At 39.9% G+C, this 22172-nt stretch overlaps 1 protein-coding gene across 1 annotated transcript in view; it reads right to left on the minus strand.

Moving 5' to 3' along the window:
* Positions 1 to 22172, minus strand: part of FRK (fyn related Src family tyrosine kinase) — a 134961-nt gene that overhangs the window by 46855 nt on the left and 65934 nt on the right. The window contains exon 2 of the mRNA XM_004702196.2: positions 13723 to 13844. Within this exon, the coding sequence (XP_004702253.1) occupies positions 13723 to 13844 (122 nt within the window). The remainder of the gene's footprint in view (positions 1 to 13722; positions 13845 to 22172) is intronic.

Raw genomic sequence — 22172 nt, forward strand, 5'->3', positions numbered from 1 at the left:
TGCATCCATTGTATCGAGCACATTGGTACATATGTTGCCATCATCATTTTCAAAACATTTCCTTTCTACTTGAGCCTTTGGTATCAACTCTTTTTTTCCCTCCCTCTCCTACCATCCCACCCTCATGAACCCTTGATAAATTATAAATTATTATTCTTTTCCTATCTTCCACCGTCTGCTGTCTCCCTTCATCCACGTTTCTGTTGTTTGTCCCCCTGGGCTTGGAAGGGGGTTATATGTTCATCATTGTGATTGGTTCCCCCTTTCTCCCCAGACCTTCCCTCTACCCTCTTGGTATCATTACTCCCATTACTGTTCCTGAGGGATTTATCTGTCCCAGATCCCGTGTGTCTATAGCTCTTATCTGGACCAGTGTATATGCTTGGGTCTAGGTGGACTTGTAAGGTAAAATTGGAGCCATGATAGTGAGGGGGAGGAAGCATTAAAGAACTAGAGGAATGTTGTATGCTTCAGCGGTGCTGTACTGCTCCCTGGCTGGCTCACCCCTTCCTTGTGACCCTTTTGAGAAGGGATGTCCAATTGTCTAGAGATAGGCTATTTTCTTTATACCTCCAGCCCTCTGAATATAGACTGATATGTACCTACTAACTAACCAACCACTTGGTCAGTTATGAAATTGATCCCAATTCATGGCAAGTCCATGTGTGTCGGGGAAGAACTGCAGCATGTTGGGTTCCCGTGTCTAGTATGGTAAAGTCTATCACCCGGCTCAGCGACTCCAACAGGCACAAAGTGGACACTAAGATTTGATAATGAATGAATGAGTCAGAAGTTCTTTATGGCTCGGATCATTGCATTATTCGGGATCATACACATAAAAGATATACAGAAAATGCTCCTGCCTACATCTGTGCTTACATAAAAATTGGCCTGTATTTTCTACCATTTCCCTTTGTTTATACTTTAACCTCTTCCATATTTTACTTGTCACAAAACCTTTTAAAAAGTGTTTGCAGGCAGCAATGAGCTAGCTCTACAGAGAGAGGGGATTTAAAGAAAGTCCCTACCCTGCTGCAGCACACAAGAAATAAATTCAGCTTCTGACATGAATAGGCTTTTAAGACAACAGAATGTTTTCTCAGATTGAAGTTGGGCCAAATGTTCCAATATCTTAATGCAAGGCACACACCTAAAATGCATTAGAAATGATTCGGTGAGTGATGGGGGGCTGACAAATAGTTATAAAGTAGCTAATATGCAGATATCATTTAAAATTTATAATTTAAAATTAAAGCTACTAATTTACTAAATTAGACGATCGCTTTCACTGGCTTTTCCCATCATGAATACATTGGTTGTAACTATCATCACACGGAAACTAGAGGCCTGAATCATTAACAAAATTTAAACCTGAGTCAATTTTTGACAATAATAAGGTAAAATTTGCTGCCATTGAGTTCTTCATTATGACACAAGTCGCTAGAGATGTTTCAAAATTACAAACTTATTTTCAACTAAAATCAAATGTCCTTTGCCTTCCTCTAAATAAGTATCATGAAAACAAAACATCTTGTGTTTCCATAAAACCAATTACCAAACTCACTACCAAGGAGTGCATGAGTAATTCCAGAAAGGCAAGCTATATTCTGATAGGCCACATGCTCTATTCTGGTAGACCATTCTATATGCTGATAGGCCACATGCTCTACTCTGATAGGCCATTCTATATTCTGATAGGCCACATGCTCTATTCTAATAGGCCACGTGCTGTATTCTGATAGGCCACATGCTGTATTCTGATAGGCCACACGGAGGAGCATATGCTTAAATGACTCAAACAACCACCGAGCTCACTGCCACCTATTCTATTCCCACTCATAAGAGCTTATGTAACAAATTCACTCCAAACTTCACCGCCAGTAGCTGATGCCAAACCACAGCAAGCCCACAGAGCAGCGTAGCACGGTTACCCCTTGGGGATTCTGAGACTAAATCTTTCCAGGAGTGGGTTAGTCGCCTGTCTCCTCTTTATCAGGAGGAACCGCGGGTAGGTCCAAACCTTGTGCCGAGCGAGTGGCGCACTGTGCAGCCGGGCGCCCCACGGCTCCGGAGTGGGCAGCACAAGGCAAAGCAGCACAGGGTCTGGTTTTCCACTCAAGGGAGCACACCTAGCATTCCGCTTGTAGACAAGGTCCTTGTTTGTGTCAACACGCTATGATACACACTATTTATTTAGGCTGCATGACACAGGATGTCTTCGATCATACATTTTTGTAACACTAACAAAGATTGGTTACATGTGTTTAATTTAATGAGCAGGGAGCCTCAGAGGCAAACATGTATTTAGCTGTTATTTACCTGAAGTCTGTATAGCAAGAACTAAATTACAGAGGCTGGTGGGAGGTAGGAAGAGTTTAAAAAGCCTGTGGTCATTGGTTTTCATTTCTTGGATCAATATCTCTTAGTTTCTTGTTCCATCCAAATGCCAGCCTCATTTTTCAAATGCGATGGAAGTGAACGAAGCCTTATTTCTTCTCCTCCTCCTTCTTCTCCTTCTCCATTTCACCTCTGTCTTTCTCTGCTCCCTCTTAAACGTTTCCATTCAGGACGGTTTGAGATCATTAAATGTATATGCTCTCTGGGCTCAGGATTCAGATCTCAGTTCTAGCACGGTCTTGCTTCTTAAAAATATGAGGATCCTTCAGAAAGTTCTTCTGAAAATTTTTCACAAAAAATTTTCACAAAATGTTTGAAGCTCCTTCATAAGAACTCATATTGAATTGATCCTGATATATATAATACATTTCAATAAATGCCTCTGTTAGTGATTCAAATATAAAAGTTGTAGTTGATGGGCAATTTAAAGATTTCCATTTTATTTGTTAAAAGGATTAAAAGTCCATCATAAAAAACAATCCCTCATTTGTAATCTCAACAGCAGAACCTTATGTTTCTAAGTAAAAGATCCTTAATAATTGAAATAATCCTCATGGAAAACTAAGTTTTGTGCACTCTAGTTTTCATTTGTTTTCTTCACTGTTCGGTAGATTACTGGCTGCTGTCTCATTGCCCTGTGAAGGCTTCCTTTATTAGTCCCTTACTTAAAGTTTATTGGTCTTTTTTCTGCATTCTTAAAGCACTTTGCATATAACATTACTATTACGCGTGGCCTAGTGTGGACTGGCTAGTTGTTTACACAACTGGGCTACATACTAAGCATAAAGGAATAATATGACAAATGTGTGATAAGCAGTTAAAAAAATTCAAAACATACTCCTGGCAATGTTTTCAAAATTCCTTTTTTATATAAAGGTAAGATAAGGCGAAAGAAAACTCAGCAGCATATTATTTAAAATTTCAACATTCGGTAGCCAACACTTATCCATAAAAATTCTACACACGAGACTAATTCTGAGTATCCTGTTCAAATAATGTGAAAACACAGGTGAGAAAGAGGGGCAGGTTCCAAGGCCCCCTGACACACTGCGTGTCTCCATGGCAGGAGCTGCTTTGATTGAGGGAGGTCTGAAAGATGAAGCAAAAAATGGGCTTCAGGAAAATGATGAAGAGCTCAAGAGTTGAAAATGTAAAGAATTACAAATACATATACCTTGTAGGCTTCTCAGTGTTCTAGAGAAAAGAGACTAATGAGATATGATAACTAAATGCAATGGATAATCTTCCTATAAAATAACAAAGGAGCTTTTATTCATTTGGGAGATTTTAATATGGACTCTATATTAAATAATAATGTTTTCATGTCAAACATCCTGGGGCTAATGAAAGTATTATGATAATAAGGAAGCATATCATTTTCCATAATCGTGCAGCTAAAGTTCTTTGAAGAGAAGTGGCAGAACTGTAACTTACATACAATTGAGGGAGAGTAAATGTCACAAAGTTTTAACAATTACTGAACTTAAGTGAGAGTAAACTCATATAATTTCAACATTATCAGTAGTTAAAGTTTAGGAGGGAAAGTCTAGGGGGAAATTAAACAATTCTGTGTTTATATTGGGTTTCCATATTTAAGGATGTGGAGAGGAATTCAGGGGCCAGTTCTATTTTCATTCTTATATGCTCAATTTTTTTTTTCATTTTCATTAGCTTATGGCATAAAAGTATGTTGAAAAATTTCCTGGTTATGAATTCTTCATTCATTTTGCTTGGAGCACTATGAGTCCTTTCAAATAGAGATTTTTAAAAATTTTCAGGGATGTTTTCTTCTATATATTTAATTATTGTTTGTGTTTAAGTATTCTAGTAAATTTCAAAGAAATATCTCCTCTTTATATATCATCTGTTCTCCCAAACTTTCATCTATTTTCTTCGCTCTCCCAAGAGCATCTTAAGTTTGCTCTTTGTCACTAATATGCTTCCCTGCAGTGACAATTTTCCTGTGTGCGCTCTCCCACGATGGCCTTTTCATACTGCTTTTTAATGCCTCATTTCATAGAAGTTTCTTGGATTATTTCAAATCAAATGCATTCAAAATGTTCATTCTGTTCCTTTTAATGGATATTTTTTAAAGTGTATGATTCTTTCTAGATTTTCAGATTATTGTTCATCTCTTACCATCTCTTATGATTTTCAGATTATTGTTCACTTCCGATATCACTTTTTCGAAGCCATATGTTATGGGTTGAATTCCAGGATCCTTACCTATGGATGTAATCCAATCTAATGTTATAGAATGAAATTCTATAATCTTAGGTTATGCAGTCAATTAAAGTAATATGATCAGCTGCCACAATTTTATGTGATGTGATCAACCAAGTAGTGGCAGTCATACCAGGATAGGGTGGAAGCTAAACCTAATCTTTTGTTTTGCAAAATGCAGCATAACCATGCAGATGCATGCAGACACAAGGAAGAAGACAAATCTAACAACAGCAGAGGCCGGTGGGTCGACCTGCTCAGGAACTCCAGGGGTTTCCAGAAGCGATTGGAAGCTGAAATAGACAAACACGGACTCTAGAGACATACGCTGGGTTCAGATACCGTGTTTCATAAGGGGAGTAAATGCTTGTGTGATCACTAGAGTAAAAAAAAAAAAATCTATATAGAAAAAGTTAACTTTCTTAAACTCCTTAAGTACTTTCACCTGCTCTGTTGAGTCAGTCCAGGGGTAAGATAGGGAGTATGATGTCATTTGTGTCTCAGAATAGAGGTTAGGCGCTCTGGTGGTGCCGTGTGCTATGCCGTGGGCTACTAGCCACAAGGTCACCAGCTGCTCCGTGGGAGAAGGGAATGGCTTTCTCCTCCCACCAAGAGTTAGAGTCTCAGAAATCCACGGGGGCGGTTCCCCTCAGCCCCACAGGGCCTCTGTGAGTCAGAATTAGTAAACGAGCGAGAACATGGGTTAAGAATTCCATGACTAAGTATCCAGACGATTACCCTTTATGTATTTATTTCATAATCATCAAATAAAAAGAAATCTGGTGTGGAGGAGGAAATCACATGCTTTTTTCCTCTTCTGCATCCCCTTTGGATGCAGGTACATTTGCATCTCTTAGATCATAAGCAATGATGATGCTACTACAGCAAGCCCCAAACACGTTTCCGATGTCTTGCAAATATCCAGCCTGTGTGGCTTTGCAGAGCATGGCTGGATCTCCTGGCTTCCATGCTTGCTGACAAAAAGAAATAGAGTCAATTCCTTTGCGATGCTTCACCAGAAGAATGTGAGAAAATCACAAGAGCAGTGCTCTTATCTCCTCCCCTCAGTGATGTCAACTTCACAGGCCAGTGTATCTCCTCCCCTCAGTGATGTCAACTTCACAGGCCAGTGTACAGCATGCTGTCATCACCTGTCACCATCTTTCATTCTTATAATATTCACTGTGCTGGAAGCTGCTGTCCCACTTCAATGAAGACTGTGCGTGACTGCTCAGGGATCAGGGATCACTTAGCTGGCTCTACATAGGAGGGGTGGGCTGCCTGCGTTCCTGGGAGCCATGTATAGTGTGCCTCTAAGACAGGGCACACACACATGCCCAATGGGCATGGTTTCCCGTTCATGAGTGGTCTGGTAAAAGTCTACCTTGTTTCCTCCCAATTACAGTTTCCCTTCCTTTGCACTCACACTGCAGGCAGAAGAAATCTATTCAGATTCTAATTAGTAAACCATTGGGGGTTGCCATGAGACTGAATGGACTCACCAAGAACAGGTTTGTTTGCGTTAGAGTTGGGTAGGAGTGGGCAGTGGGGGGGTATGTGGGTGCTTACCAAACCAAACATCAAACCAGGCATTGAGTCCATTTCAACTCATGACAATCTCAGGGGTTTCCAAGCAGAGCTGCCTCCCACAGGAGCTTCAAAACAGTGACCTTTCTCAGGAGCCAGGCCCATCTTCTGGGTCTATCGGAACAAACAGCTCTTTGATTATTAGTCACACACCTTAAGAGTTTGTGCCCCTGCTTTACAGGGTCTCCTAGATAGTTTTAAAGCATAAGTCAGCATCTTTCGTGTATGTTCTTGGACAATTGAATAGAAAACAGAGGAATGCTAACTCTTGAGTGATTGTTAGCTAACCACCATCTCAATCTGAGAGTACAATGTAAGATAAAATGCAAATAAAAATCAACTTATTTTGGAAGCTATTAAAGGAATGAGTAGAACATGTCACAAATTGTGAAAAGATAGTCATTTCACCAACCTCCACATGATTTACCTTCCCATTTACAATAGATTATTATGAAATTACATTATTCAAAGGGAATTAAAACCAATCGACCAACAACAAAATAACGCACTGGTGTCAAGTCAATTCTTTCTACTCAAGGAAACCCTAGAATTACAGAGCCGAACTCTCCCAGGCTTTGTAGTCTTTAGGACACATTGCCAAGGCTGTCCTGCCCACAGTGGGTAGGTTTGAACTGTCAACCTTTAGGATAGTGGTTAAACAAATACAGGAACAAAAAGGCTAAACAGAAAGAAAGAAAGGTGGGGGGGTGGGAAGCAAGTAAAACCAGCAGGAAAAGTTTACATGTGTTAATATTAGAGGTTCACGTATAAGCAAAAGAAAAAACATCAACAGAAACAGACTATAAGTCCTCTAGAGAATAACACAGATTCTTGAAATGCTAGTCCTGGGTTTTCAGTAGATCTGAGACTCCTCCCTGAGTCCCTGCCTTAGAGAGCAAGATTATTTGCCTGTGTATCTCTGTGTGTAGATACATGCGCTAGATAATAAAAAGTTAATTTAACTTTATAGAATATTTAAAGCATCTGCAATACAATTTATCAACAGTAATGTTAAGAAAAGGCAACATATACTATAACTCATGAAAAAAGTCACTGGTTATTATAGGCAATGATATTCACAATTAAGCTGAACACAACTAAATTATGACTTTAATTAAAAGGCATTTTCTAAGATGGCACCAACATGTTTAAAATTTAATACATTTTATATGAGATACTAAAGTTATTAACATAAAAACCTCTTTCTGCCGCATGTGCACTTTTTTAAAAAAGCAAACATCTTTACTAAACTAACATCAGCCTAATTCCACTGAGTTGATTTCAACTCATAGGGACTTGCCTCCATAGGGTCTCCAAGGACATAAATTTTTACAAACATCCTGCTGCGTCTTCCTCCCACAGAATGGTTGGCGGGATTGAACTGCTGACCTTTGAGTTAGCAGCCAAGTGCTTAATCTCTATAATACCAGAACCCCAAAAGTATCATTAACCAATATCACAGAGACCCTTGAATCTATATATCACATTATAAATTCAAGGAGTAAATAGTCCCTGTCATTAAGTATGTCTCTGCTCAGTAACAGAATTACTGAAACTCTTACGGCTACAATGTCCACATTAATTTCAAATGAAGGGTGAATGGATGGCTCAGGTGGGGGTGGGCAATAAGAAAGCATAGAGCCTTTTGCCATGGAAATAGAGTGAGATTGCATTGAGTCAACAGGCTTAGAAACGTGTGGGAGCGCGGGCCAGTGTGAGGTGAGTTCTAGTCTGAATCCTCTGACTGAGAGGGAGATAAAGAGCCAACGTACAAACGATATCCCTTTCCAATGTCATCTCCTCTACAAAGGTCTTATTATCTGGAAATAACGAAGCTGTTGGGGTGAGAAGCTGTCTTTATAAAATGAGTCGGAAGCACTGCAGACGAGAGGCTTCTTTGTGACCCTATACGGTCCAGACTGCAGAGGCTTAAGCAAATGGCAATGACCTCGCTTATTTTGCTCCTTGTAGCAAGCAGAGGTTGAGTGTTTTCTGATTTTTTTATAACAATATTTTATTGTGTTGATGAAAATTTACACAGCAAATTAGGTTCCCATTTGGAAATTTCTACACAAATTCATCAGTGAATCTTGGTTCCTTTTTTCACAATGTGTCCACGTTCTCTTTCACTGTGTTCTGATTGCACAGAAGACATGAGTGTCGAAGTATCAAAGGGCTTCTCATAGCTCTTCTGGAAGCTAAGGGGACAGAGCAGAAGCATGGAACAGGCACAATAAAAGCAGGTTTCTCTGCTCAAGAAGTGTACAATCTAGTCTGAGAAATAAACGTTTGCCCTTAATGAGACTTACTCCTGTATGAATCTTTCAATACATAAATTCAGCATAAAGGATATACACAGAGTCAACATGGATGGATACACAAGAGGATGGATACACACCATCCTAATGAAGCTGCTGCTGTTCTCATTATTTTTTAATTGCCTTCAGAGTTCACTTATAAAGTATACAGAAATATGTATAAAGCCGTAACTCCATGCCATTACTCAGGTTAATCACCCGTATTATTGAATAAGTTGCTTCAAATAAGTGGCCACATCCGAGTATCAAAGCTGCTCTTAATGAACAAGTAATTGTCCCTTGTAAGGTTCTAAAGTGATATTCTTTTGTGAAGGCAATTCTAAAAAAAGTAGAATCATTTGAACCACGGAAATCAATTACTTTGGCAATTAAATGTTTATCTGGATCTAAAAGTTCTAGTATATTATTTTAAAACTGAATTACATCACGGCAAAGTCCTGGTTCCTATTCTCAAGAAGGAGCATAACAGCGACCACAAACTACTCTTGTCGAAGCCCTGCACACTCCACCCTACCTCTGTAATGGAATTGTATCACAGTGAGTTCCATGCTCACAACTCAGTAACGGTAGAATAGTAATAATAACGGCTATTTGGATGTCAGCCCACAAGGACTCAAACAGCTCTGAGTTTATATTCCTCTACCCCTTCTTTTCTTCTGCAAATCACCCCTTTCCTTGGCTAAAGCCATGACGGTCTCCCTGTCATCTAAGAAAGAGGTCTGAAAGCTAATATAGATTCTTCATTCTCCTTTATTGTGCCCATTTCTGGTCCATCCTCAATTTCTGTTAATTCTACCTTGTAAAATGTCTCGTGTGCAGTCTCTCTATGTGCCATACCTCAGTCCTGGCTCAGGCTATCCTCTGTAAAGACGTCTAATAGACAATCCTGGAGCTCTCTCTAGATTGATGGCACAAGATTCACTGGGCCTGACCCACCATCATCTTCCAGTCCCAGCAAAAGAAGCTGTGGCTGAATTCAGCTTCTCACAGCCTCCACGATTTCCTCGTGCATGTAAGGGAAGTTTCCCATAGCAGTTTCCCATAGTCCATAGGTACTGGGCTTTCAAAACAATCCTATAATCCTTGATATGGAAGCTCAAACTGCTGAGACCCAAAGCAGTCTTCACTCCCATATGTGCTCCATTTAAGATACAAAAGAAAGTACCTCAGAGACCCTGTATCGCATAAGGTTACCGTGTGCTGGAGCAGAGCCTTAGCATAGCTAGCTGAGCCTTGGTCTGGTGCCACCTGTGATGTCTTAATTCATGCTCTCTATGTGCCCTCTCTGGGTTCTAATAACCATTGCAATAAACAGAACTCACAGGCAAATGCATAATTAAAGGAGTTATTAAGGAAGATAACAAGTTGTAATGCCAGTGAGAAATGCTAGAAATGCTCAGGGTTGAGTTGTTTTTCTGGTCATATTACAAAGTTCTTTCAGGTCTGCTAATACAGGCCCAAAGGCAATGACCGTTTCATACCACACACTGGAAGCTTCAACCTGAAGGCATCCAACGCAAGCTCTATTGGTCAGCAAACCCAACTCCCTGATAGGTAGTTGGCATGCTTGTTGAAAGTCAACAAATATATACATAAATAAACTCAACTCCGGGGTGCTTCTCTAAAAATATTGTCACTGAGCCTTTTGCCTTGTGTCTCCTACTTGACACTGCTCACCTATGTTCCAAGGGTTATTTGTTCTTAAAAGATTTTCACTGCAGCAAAATCTGAAACTCTCTCTACTCCACCATCTATTCTTCTATGCAGTTGCCTGAAGGAAAGTCACAAAGTCAACAGGCAGAAGACCTTTGGAAAATCACCTGCAGCTCATGGTTAGGTCTCAAAGCACATTCCCCTTAAAGTGTACTTGAAACAATGATATAAATGCTTAGAAGTCACAAACACCAAATTAATATTAATGACAATCACAATAAAATTTTCCTTCTAATTAATTGAAATCAAGAAACTGCCCGACCAATTGACATGCAGTTGGAACTTTAAATTTTCCATCAGAAAAACAATTTGCTGCCAATGTCAAATAACAGTAGGGCCACTAAAACTACCTGTCATGCATCTAATGAAGATAGATTCTCTGGATACCACATATGATATGTAATATCCAAAAGCATTGCCGTAATTCACAGCTAATTAGTGTCTTGCCATTATGAGAGGTGTCATGGCCTGAACTCTCCTCCCGGATCTACTCAGACCTCACAAGAGCCAGCCACCCAAGGATCACAACAACCCAATTAGCACCCAACCCAACCTTGGGCTGCTGTTTCTCAGAGCCCGCAGTAATATCAATAAATCATGCTCCCTCGTGAAGCTCTTCCGTGACAGCCGCAAGCCACCACCACCACCCAAGGAATAAAGACAATGTTTCTAAGGAAAGCTCATGTGGGAAAGACAGAGATAGAAAGGGGATATTAGCTGGCTCGTTTTAGCAGCACAGCAGTCAGCAAATCTGAAGACCATCCATTCTGACTGATCAGGAGACAATCGCACAAAGAAATAAATCTATGAGTGGGATAGCTGAGGAGCCTTCCTGGTAATCAAGTCAGCAACCGAGTTTATTTGTTTGTTTGCCTTTTTGTTTGTTTGTTTGTTTGTTTGTTTTAAGAGATTCTTTGAAGATCATTTTATTTCCATTTTTCTCTTGTATTGCCTTCCCTCTGATTAATAAGGAGATTTTCCTGTAAGTAGAACATAATGGTATGCATTTACTCTGTCCCCTAGTGAATACACAGCAATCAGATAATTTGTTTGAAAGACTCTCAATTGTTTGACTTCATTGAAAAAGAATCTCTAATGATATGCTGGTCTCTAAGCAAGGCCAACATAAGCTCCCTAAATCCATAAGCAAGCCCTAGTGTATTCACAGCACATAACTGCCAATAGCCTTGTAATTTTGCTCTAAGCCTGTAAAGCTGGTTTGTTCCATAATATTCTACTTAGGGAATGTTCAGAACAATCACTGTTGCTGGGGAATTATTCAAAGACACAGCACAGGTAACGCTACTTTTAGTATGTTTCCCTAATGAAAATATTAGTGTGTCTATATTTCACTGCTAATTTAAATACTTTTAGTGTAGCTTCTGGCTAAGTAATGGCTATCTAATTGCCATATATAAATTTTGGCACGAGACAAACCAACACACAGGGATGCATTTAAGCAAGGAATTCTCTTCAGCTCTGCTTTGCTACCACTTAGCAAAGAGATTTCAATAAGATTCTTATTTCTTCTTCTTCCTCTAATATATTCTTATGAAATTTAAAAAAATATTCCATGACTTATCTATAAGGATATCTCTGCCACATTATTTAGAATAGGAAACTTAATGAAAGTGTTCAAAATGTGAAATCAACTGAATACATGATGGTGCACTTGTACAGTGAAAAGTTATTAAAGGACATGCAGAAGTGCTCCCGGGTACTACAGGAACAAAAAAAATGGGTAAGTGTGTGTGTGTGTGTGTGTGTGTGTGTCAAAATTAGCATATTTTTTCTCTGTGTGTGAGAACGAATATGTATAAGTGAGTCAGCCGTAGTAAAAGCCTGGCAAAAACCCATTTCATTATCAATAATATATCGTCAGAAGGTGATAGCCTAGACCAGTGGTTCTCAACCTGTGGGTCGCGACCCTTTGGGGGTCGAACGACCCTTTCACAGGCGTCACCCAATTCATAACAGTAGCAAAATTACAGTTATGAAGTAGCAACAAAAATAATGTTATGGTTGGGGTCGCCACAACATGGGAACTGTATTAAAGGGTTGCGGCATTAGGAAGGTTAAGAACCACTGGCTTGGATTGTTTTCTTTGGTCTTTACTGATTAGGGAAAAAGTTATTGTATAACACGAAGTATAACTTTCCTCAACTACACACACAGATAGACCCTGGTATGATTTATGGGACATATGATAAGTATGGCTCATGCCCATGCCCCTTGTCAGTAACTCACTACTTTGACTCGCACACTGGGGTAGGCCATTTTAAGAACTTAGTGGCACATCATATTCAAGCGCATTACAAAAAGGGTAAGTAAAACAGGCCTTTTTAATCACTTGCCCACGAACGAGGGAGGGAATTGAATATGCATGATTCTAGAGTGCCGCATTTCCTCATGGACAAAATATGCAGCAACTGAGAGATTCTGGTCTGTAAAGATCTGTCCAAACACCCCTGCTCTTGATTCTCTCCAGTGGTTACAATCTAGCTCCAAATATCTATCTCCTATTTGGAGTCCCCAGATGCGAAGAAGAACAATGGTGCCACACATACACACATCTTAGTCTGAATTCAGATCAGGTCAAACTTCCGAATACATCTGGGCTCAGGGTCTGCTTTAACACTGAGCCATAAAGACTGCTGCTATTTCCATGTGTAATAAACATCTGTGGTCAGACAGCAAGGATAAAAAGCAAGCTTCATCTCTTTCTCCAAAGTTTCCTACTTAATCAAAGAAACAGAACACTTGCTTTAAAGAAAATAACACAAATGACAGGCATTAAATTAAAAAAAAAAAAAACGAACAGAAGAACTCAAGGCAAGAAAGCATGTTGTGGGCTAGAATCTTTAAGAAAAGGCATTCTGCAGCATTGCAAACTGCACCTAAAATGCTGATTCTTATGGAGTAAAAGTCGGTAGAGAGACATAGGTCTAGAAGTTCTTTCTCAGACACCTTCTGTTTCTTTTTCCTAGGGTGGGCTGTACTTGATTCTTCTAACTAAAAACTTATAAATGCATACAACCAAACTTTACATGCCCCAGAGTTCATTGAAATTATTTGCCTTTAGTATTCGTTTTCTATTTACCAGACAAAGACAAATGAAATGCAAAGAAAGAAACAATGACTGAATGAATGTGGCAAGGTCAATTTTTCTTGCCTCTCAGCTCCTTACAAGGTTCTAAGAATGCATCGGTGGGAAAATGCAGCCAGATTCATGGGTTTGGTTTTGTTTTTTCCTTTCTTATCTAGTGTTCATCTATTTGAAACTGTTTATCTGGACTTTTAGCTCTACATAGAAATGTTTTGCTAATTCTTCTATTACATTTGAGTATGCCAATAGATTTCTTTTGGGTCTTGTGCAGATAAGAATTAAGGCAATTTTTAAATCAACAAGTCTATGTTCACACAACAGGTTCATGACAGTAGCCTCTCAGACATATACTTAAATCACATACAATGTTGCCTGTACCTGAAAGGGAGAAAGCTCCTTTTTGGCTTTCGCTTTCTCTGATAAGAAAGGCACCTGTCCGATTTTCTGAATATAATAATTGTGTTTCAGCATCTGCTCTTTTGATTGCTCCAAAGAACCACCTAAAAAGAGAGAGAGATGCAAACTTGAATTAACCAGGTAAACTTTAATTAACAGTCATTTTTAAGGAGTAAGAAATTAGGCAAGAACATGTCCTAACATCACAAATAATACTTGATATTCTTCATGGAAACTATTAGAGGCATAAATAGTAGATTTTTGTATGTGAGATGAATTTTAAGAATGTCTGTAACCCATGCTTTTGAAAAAATCTGTGACATCCATTCTGACTTACAGTAACCCATGTGTGCCAAAGTAGAGCTGTTTTCAATGGCTAATTTTCAGTAGATTACCAACCCTTTCTTCCACGGATACTCAAACCTCCCACACCTTGGTTAATAGCCAAACATATTACTCATTTACATCACTCATAGATCTTTACTAGGATTCTAAAAAGGGGAGGGGGTGGTGGTCTGGTATTTGGCTGATGCCAGTACCACATCAAGTAAACTACCTGGATTCTCTCTAAAAGGACCTCTCAAAGCCAAACCTATTGAATGGGCCCACTATACAAGCATGTCTGGGTCTATATTCTACAATTATTCATCAGAGACAAACTGGCTACCCCTTCAGGAAGCCTTTATCACAGCTACCTTCTAGGAGACTGGAATGTCAGCAGTTCAATCCCACCAGTTGCTTCATAGGAAAGAGAAAAGGCAGAGTGGGTCTATAAGATTACACCCTTAGAAGCCCCATATCCTACAAGGTCTCCATGAATGAGGATAGGCTCGATGGCAGTGGGTTTGGTAGCTTGTTTGTTAGTTTTTCCATGTGTCTTGTTGCACTGAGTATTGCATTGCTTTGTTGCGGGAGGGTGGGGGGTTGTGCAGTGTTTAATTGCTAGGAAGTAAAAATTCCAACCGAAGAAAGGGTCAATCACTAGTTAATGGCTCATTAACTTGATAAAGGGGAAGGCAATATGCAATAAGAGGAAAGTTGTCAAAAACATGATAGAGGCAAGGCAAGACACAGGGAGGAGTGCAAGAACTAAAAGCAACAGAGGTAAATATTATATACACAATTTTAAAATAACAGTAATCTAAGAGCAGATGCATGGATAAAAGATGTAGGTGGAGTGAGTATGGGAGGAAGAGTGGGCATATACTCACAAGCATATTTTTATATATGTATTTACCTTTGCTGCAAATATATCCATGAACATGATGGATGATACAAGGGACAAAGTTATGAGAACTTCCTAGACATAACCAAGTACCTTGAGATAATGATTTGATGGACCTGATAGCTCAGGTCTATAGACTCAAGGGTCACCAAGGCCAACTGGCGTAACAGTCCACAAGACAATATTTTACATCCTACCATAGGGTCCTTGGTGGCACAATAGTTACATCTTGGGCTCTGTGTTAGTCCGGGTAGACTAGAGAAACAAATTCATTGATGTGTGAGAGAGAACTTTATATCAAGAAGTAATCAATAAGACATCCCTGCCCAGGCCATATGAAGTCCATAAATCTGATATTAGCCCATATGTCCAATACCAGTCTATGAATTCCTCTTCAGACTCATGCAACACATGCAATTATACTGAATGCAGGAAGCTCATAGGTCAGTGGGTGGAAAGTCTTGTGGATCCAGTGGCAGTGGAACCATCTCCAGGGCTCTGGCTGCCATCATCAGCATGGCTCCATGTGGTTTGTCAACAGGAAGGTATAGCAGAGAGAGTGTGTGCTCTACCTCCAGGAAGGTAGAAAGGAGTTCCCAGAATCCTCAGAAGAAGGCCATGCCCACACAGAGGCATCATTGATTGACAGGCTAGACTCCACCCCTTCGTTCAAGTTAACAGGAGATTACATATGTAACTGCCACAGGCTCCTAACCATTAAGTCAGCAGTTCGAATGCACCAGCTGCTCCACAGGAGAAAGGCAAGGCTTTTACTTCTGTAAAGAGTTACAGTATTACAAACCCTCAACTGCAGTTCTACCATGTCCTATAGAGTCACCATGAATCAGAGTCTACTCGATGGCAGTGCAATCGACTCACTATAAGTCAGAATCAACTTGATGGCATTGAGTATATGAATATGAGTACACTTTGGTTAATGGCCACTGGAGTCTTAAAAGCATATGAGTGGCCATCTAAGCTGCAAATATTGGTCTCTCCCTGTCTGGAGGAATGAAGAATGGTAAACATTGAAGACACATAGTGTGATAGTTAGGTTTATTGTGCCAAGCTGGCCAATAGGAACATATGGGATTAATCAGGTAGTAGTTGATTGGAGGGCAACGAGATAATTGGCTCTGCAAGCTCCAATCCCTCTCGTTTGCTCTCTGGTGATAGTGAGCATGCTGAAGCATACTGCTGCTAGTTCTCTGCTTCAACCCATGAGTTACTTGAGGGCCAAAGCAACCCATGGATCATGTCCTTTGAGACCTGCTTTGCCATGCTGCTAGCATATACATTGCTTGAGCTTGAGGCTGGTGGATCCTTGCATTGCTTGAGTTCAATATCCCATCTGGGCCTTCTTCACTAAGCTCCCCAGCTACTGACTTTTGGTGACCACCTGCTGTTTGCTGCCTGTGGGCAGACTCTGCCTGACTTGCCCAAGGGAGGACTCCGCTGTCTGCTTCCTTGACCTTGGACCCAGCAGCCCACGCGAGTTGAAGGACTTCTAGTATATTAACTCGTCCATGAAAGAGAGCTGAAGTGAGCCCTCTGTACTGCTGTGGGTACTAATTAGCTATTATATTCCTTCATGCTTGTGTTAGACGGGGTTCTCTAGAGAGACAAAACCAGATTGCTAATAATTAGATAGATAGATAGATCGATAGTAGATAACACAAGACATAAAGAGTTAAATTATAAAATAGTACAAATGACTCAGTATAATTCAAACGTGTTAGAGAGTTGTGAGACACTGGTAGTCCTTCAAGTCTTGAGGGCTGCCAGGTAGTCCTCTAGAAGATTTGCACACTTCACAGTATTCTTCCAGGAGTGTTTGCAATGAAACACGAAGATTAAAATCAGACACGCCTTCTATATACTTTAAAAGCCTCGGAGGAGGTAGTAAAGGGAATCGTATTGGGTCTAGCACTTCTACCACATGTTTTCTTCTCTTTCCCAGATCTTTCAGAATCCACTGCATTGCAGCTAAGAAAACCTGGAATTCATCCTCAATGCTAAGCTCCTCACTGCGCAAAATTTTAACCAGTTGATTTTAACCACTTTATAAGTGTCAGGAACTCTTCCCCACTATGAACCTCCAAGAAATGGACATGAATGCACTTTTCTGTGAATTCCAGAAGATTGTGGCAGGCAATTTGCTCAGAGAACTGAAAACTCCCAATGCAGTTCAATGGATCAATTTGTCCTTTCAGAAATTCACAGCAAAGATGAACAACTTCAGTCTGCTGCAACAATCAACTCCTGGACATTATTAACACCTGTATTCACTATACCTCCAATAGCATAAATCATGCCTCCCAGAACTGCTACTCCCAGCCCACATTGAGCCCGATGAAGTGAAGACACAATCGTCCAGTACTGGCTAAAGATGTCAAAGCATTCTACACAACTGAGCTCTGCTTTCACCCCAGCGACCCCCCTGCAGTTGAGTATATCCACCTACTTGCTTTCTTGCTTTCTTCAGAGGTCTAACCTTAGAGGTCTGCAGAAAATTACAAATATAAATATAAATCTATCCATATATATAATCAGAAGTGTCCTGGTTTTGTTTCTCTAGAGAATCCTGCCTAACACTATTGGTACCCGGAGTGGTTCTAGAGAAACAAGATCATAAATATGGGCTTCTCAAATTGGCTCTCCAGCCTGATTAGTCCTACCAGCACTGAGAATGCTGTCTCTACCACTAAAATCATGAATAAGTCTGCCACTTTTCCTGGAGAGAGTGGTGTTAATCCATGTTGTGAAGTTGCAAAGCTAATAGCCACAATATCACCATCAATAGCTGAAGTGATGGTGAGAAGACAGGCTCTGGGTGATTGTGTGTTTGATATTTTCCAGCAGTTTTGTCAGGATGAGAAGTATAGGGAAGCTGGTTCACTGATCCTCCTTACAATAGAAAATGTGATCAAGGAAAGGAATAATCTCAGAACCTCAGAAGCACATCTCAAGTGCCAAGAACAGACCTAAAAGCTTCTGCATGTGCTACAAAGGAGAGCCTTCTGTCCTCCAGTAATTGAGGACCAGCATGTATGACTCCGAGACAAAAACTAGATGGTGCCCAGTTACCACTACTAACTGCTCTAAAAAGGACCACATGAACAGAATCTAAATACAATGGAAGAAAATTGTGAAAGAAAACTCAAAATCATAGACAAGACTAGGCTTTCTGGACAGATAGAGACTGGGGGCCCTTAGTCACCTTTAGGTCTGGATCGGAACTCACCCCGTGGGTCAATTTTCATCCAAATTATAGACAGGACTATACAGTGAACCCTCGCCACTTCGCGCTTCGACTTCCGCAGCTTCACTCTATCGCGGTTTCTGCATAACAGCACCCACTGCCTACACCCGCTCCTTCAGAGGAAAAAGATGGCGACCCACCTGTAGAGTACATCCCTTAAGTCATTTCATAGGCTATTGATTACAGTATTTGTAAGAACTATATATAATAATACTGTATGTGAAATATGTAATACTGTAAACTAGATGCCATAAATAATATAATAAATAATAAATGATAATTGTAATGTCCAAAATGTTTTACTGTATTTTCCCTTTTTCATGTAACAAATTGGGTAATACGAGTGTAATGGTGACTAAAGGGTGTTTTTTCATGTCCTCTATGCTCTAACTACGAAAATATTTTATTTACAAATAAGGAATCCTACTTCGCGGAATTTCATTTATCACGGTAGGGTCTAGAACCGATTAACCACGATAAACGAGGGTTCACTGTACAGGGAAGAATAATAATAGTGAGGTACACACACTTTAGAATATCAACCACTTGTGACTTTAAAAAGACAGCATTTGCCCCAGGACCAAGTTTAAAGAGCAGGAAAGAGGAAGAATGGACACAGAAAACACAGGGAGGGTGCGAGACAAATGTTACTTTGAGATAAATGTAACTGCAATCAATGAGATGGGAAAATGCATATGTGAATTATTGTATGGGAAAATGATTATCTGTTTTATAAACCACCCAATTCACAATTAAAAGTAAAAAATAAATAAATAAACTAAAAATGTGACTCTCCAGATAGCTCTCTCTCTCCACCTGCATCACTGACCAACCTCTGCCATAAAATGAGACAATTTTGCTTCTTTCGGAGGAATTTGCTAGTATAAAGGATCTCTAATCAATGGAGAGATTATACGGCGAGGCACGTCTGCCTGGGAAGTACTTTGTTATGTCTGTTCTGCCTCTTGTCTTTACCCTCTTATTCTTGGCCCAGATACTTAAGACATCAATTTGGGAATGTAGTCAACTCTAATAAACAATCATGGATCTGTAAAGTCAACAATAAATGTCAACTGTGTAGGCATCGATGTTACCTAATGAGAGAAAGCAGAGAAATCCTGCTTGTCTCAAAAGACTCCTCACCAGATGGCCATAAAGTTGATCAATGGAGATTTTAAGGAAATCATTCATTTTTTCAGGTCTCTTCTTAAAAACTGTACATACACCAGGGAAGGAAACTCAGAGTGTGAGAGGAAATGCAGACATAATGGATGAGAAACATAAACTGGGAAATGAGAGATAGGGTCTCAAAAAAAATAGCTCAGATTGATATATCATTTGCCTCTGGGCCAACACAAGCCAGGTAAGAACATAAAATGCTGTTTATAGGGGAATATGAGTACAATGTTAGCTGAAAGCAGCAGCAACAAAAGTAACATAATTTGAGGAAAGAAAGAAGGACGAGTGTTCTCAAAATTAAAGAAAGACTGAAAATCATTGTTACCTTCTAATAATGCAGGATGTTGGATTATCATTTCCACAAATCATCAAATTAAATTTACATGATCTACCTGTATCAGTTATCTATTTACAGATACAGTTTAACTAATATATATTGTAACAATGTTTACAGATCAATTACAGATTAACTGTATCAGAATATACCGTATATACTCGAGCATAAGCCAACCCGAATATCAGTCGAAGCACCTAATTTTACCACAAAAACTGCATTAAAAAAGTGTGCTGATTCCAGGATGCACACCTTCCCAAATTGATTGCTGAAGAAAAATGTGAACATAAGCAAAGGTGGTGAAGAAAGCTGATGGTGCCCGGCTACCATAAGATATAGCGTCCGGGGTCTTAAAGGCTTGAAGACATACAAGCGGCCATCTAGCTGAGAAGCATCAAAGCCCATATGGAAAAAGCACAACAGCCTGACTGACCGAGAGGTGTAGAAGGGATCAGATATCAGACATCAAAGAACTTAAAATCATATCAGTGGGTGCCCGCACTACTGACACAATCACTGTAGATAAACGTGTGCATAAGCAAATGTGGTGAAGAGAGTTAACAGTGCCCAGCTATCAAAAGATATCGCATCTAGGGTCTTAAAGGCTTGAAGATAAACAAGTGGCCATCTAGCTGAGAAGCATCAAAGCCCACATGAAAGAAGCACACCAACCTGTCTGACCACGAGGTGCAGAAGGGACCAGTTATCAGACATCAAAGAACTAAAAATCAGATCAGTGGGTGCCCACCTTCCTGATATGATCACTGAAAAAAAAGGTGTACATAAGCAAAGGTGGTGAAGAAAGCTGATGGTGCCTGGCTATCAAAAGATATAGTATTTGGGGTCTTAAAAGCTGGAAGATAAACAAGCGGCCGACTAGCTCAGAAGCAACAAAGCCCACATGGAAGAAGCACACCAGTATGTGTGACCACGAGCTGTCAAAGGGATCAGGTGCCAGGCATCAAGGAACAAGAAATCATGTCATTGTAAAGGTGGGTGAGTGCAGAGTGGAGACTCAGAGTCCATCGGTTGGCAACAGAACACCGCCCTGCTGAGGGGTTTTCGGGGAGGAGACGAGCTAATCAGGGTGCAGGGTAGCAATGATGAAACATATAACTTTCCTCTAGTTCTTCAATGCTTCCCCCCGCCCCCAATATCATAATCCCAATTCTGCCTTGAAAATCTGGCTAGACCAGAGGATGTACATTGGTACAGATGGCTACTTGAAACACAGGGAACCCAGGATAGATGACTCCTTCAGGAAGAGCAGTGAGAGGGGTGAGGCCTGGAGGGTGAAGGGTATGCGGGGTAGAAGGGGGGAACAAATTACAAGAATCTAAGTATAGCCTCCTCCTTGGGGAATGGACAGCAGAGAAGAGGGCAAAAGGAGACATCAGACAGGGTAACTTATGACAAATCTATAATAATTTATGAATTATGAAGGGTTCAGGAGGGAGGAGGTAGGGAGGGGGAAAAAGAGCAAATGATATTGAGGGCTAAAGTAGCGGCAACTGTTTTGAGATTGATGAGGGCAACAGGTGTACATAGGTGCTTGACTCAATGGATGTATGTATGGACTGTGATAAGAAATGTACAAGCCCTCAATAAAATAATTTTTTTAAAAAGAATAATGAGAGTAACAAATGTACAAATGTACAAATGTGCTTTATACAATTGATGTATATATGGATTGTGATGAGTTGTATGAGCCCCCAATAAAAAAAAAGAATAACAAAAAAAAGGTGTGCTGAAAAACTTGGCTTATACACGAGTATATACGGTATATTGTAATAATGAACAGCTCCAAGATTTTCAGTGATTTAAGGTACCCAAATTTATTTTTCATGCGGTTACTCATTTTAAAGTTACCCATCTCATTCTTGTTTCCATGATTGCTAAGGCAGGATTGGGAAATGTGACAAATTACAAACTAGCCTTTAGAGTTTAGATTTAAAGCTTCTACAAGTAGGGTTCCAAAGGTGTGAATCAGCTCTACAGAAACTGACAACAATAAATTTCACGAATGAACCCATTGGCCAAATAAGTTGCACAGTCATGCTTAAATGCAAAGAAAGAAAAAAATGTAATCACATCATTTCCCAGAAGGAAGACACTGAAACACTTAGATTACACTGACGTTTGCCACATTAACTCAGTATCTATCAGTATGGACAAACTGATGTCTATAGATGAATATTGGTCCAATTAGAATGGTGAAAAGCATAGGAATATTCTAAACTGACTATGTAATGAATTCTTGGTAGAATACATATATGCTTTCTTGCTGTTAATATCCTTAGATGCTGACAAGTGGGTTCTGACTCACAGTAACTGTCAAAAAAAAAAAAAAAGGATGTGGGGATGATGTCTGACCTAACTTCACAAGGTGGGAGGAGAATCAAACTCCACACCAACACTGTCCAAGGCAGATT

Source organism: Echinops telfairi, unplaced genomic scaffold (assembly GCF_000313985.2).
Source record: "Echinops telfairi isolate 266 unplaced genomic scaffold, ASM31398v2 ScPeMD7_3533;HRSCAF=4204_0, whole genome shotgun sequence".
NCBI lineage: Eukaryota > Metazoa > Chordata > Mammalia > Afrosoricida > Tenrecidae > Echinops > Echinops telfairi.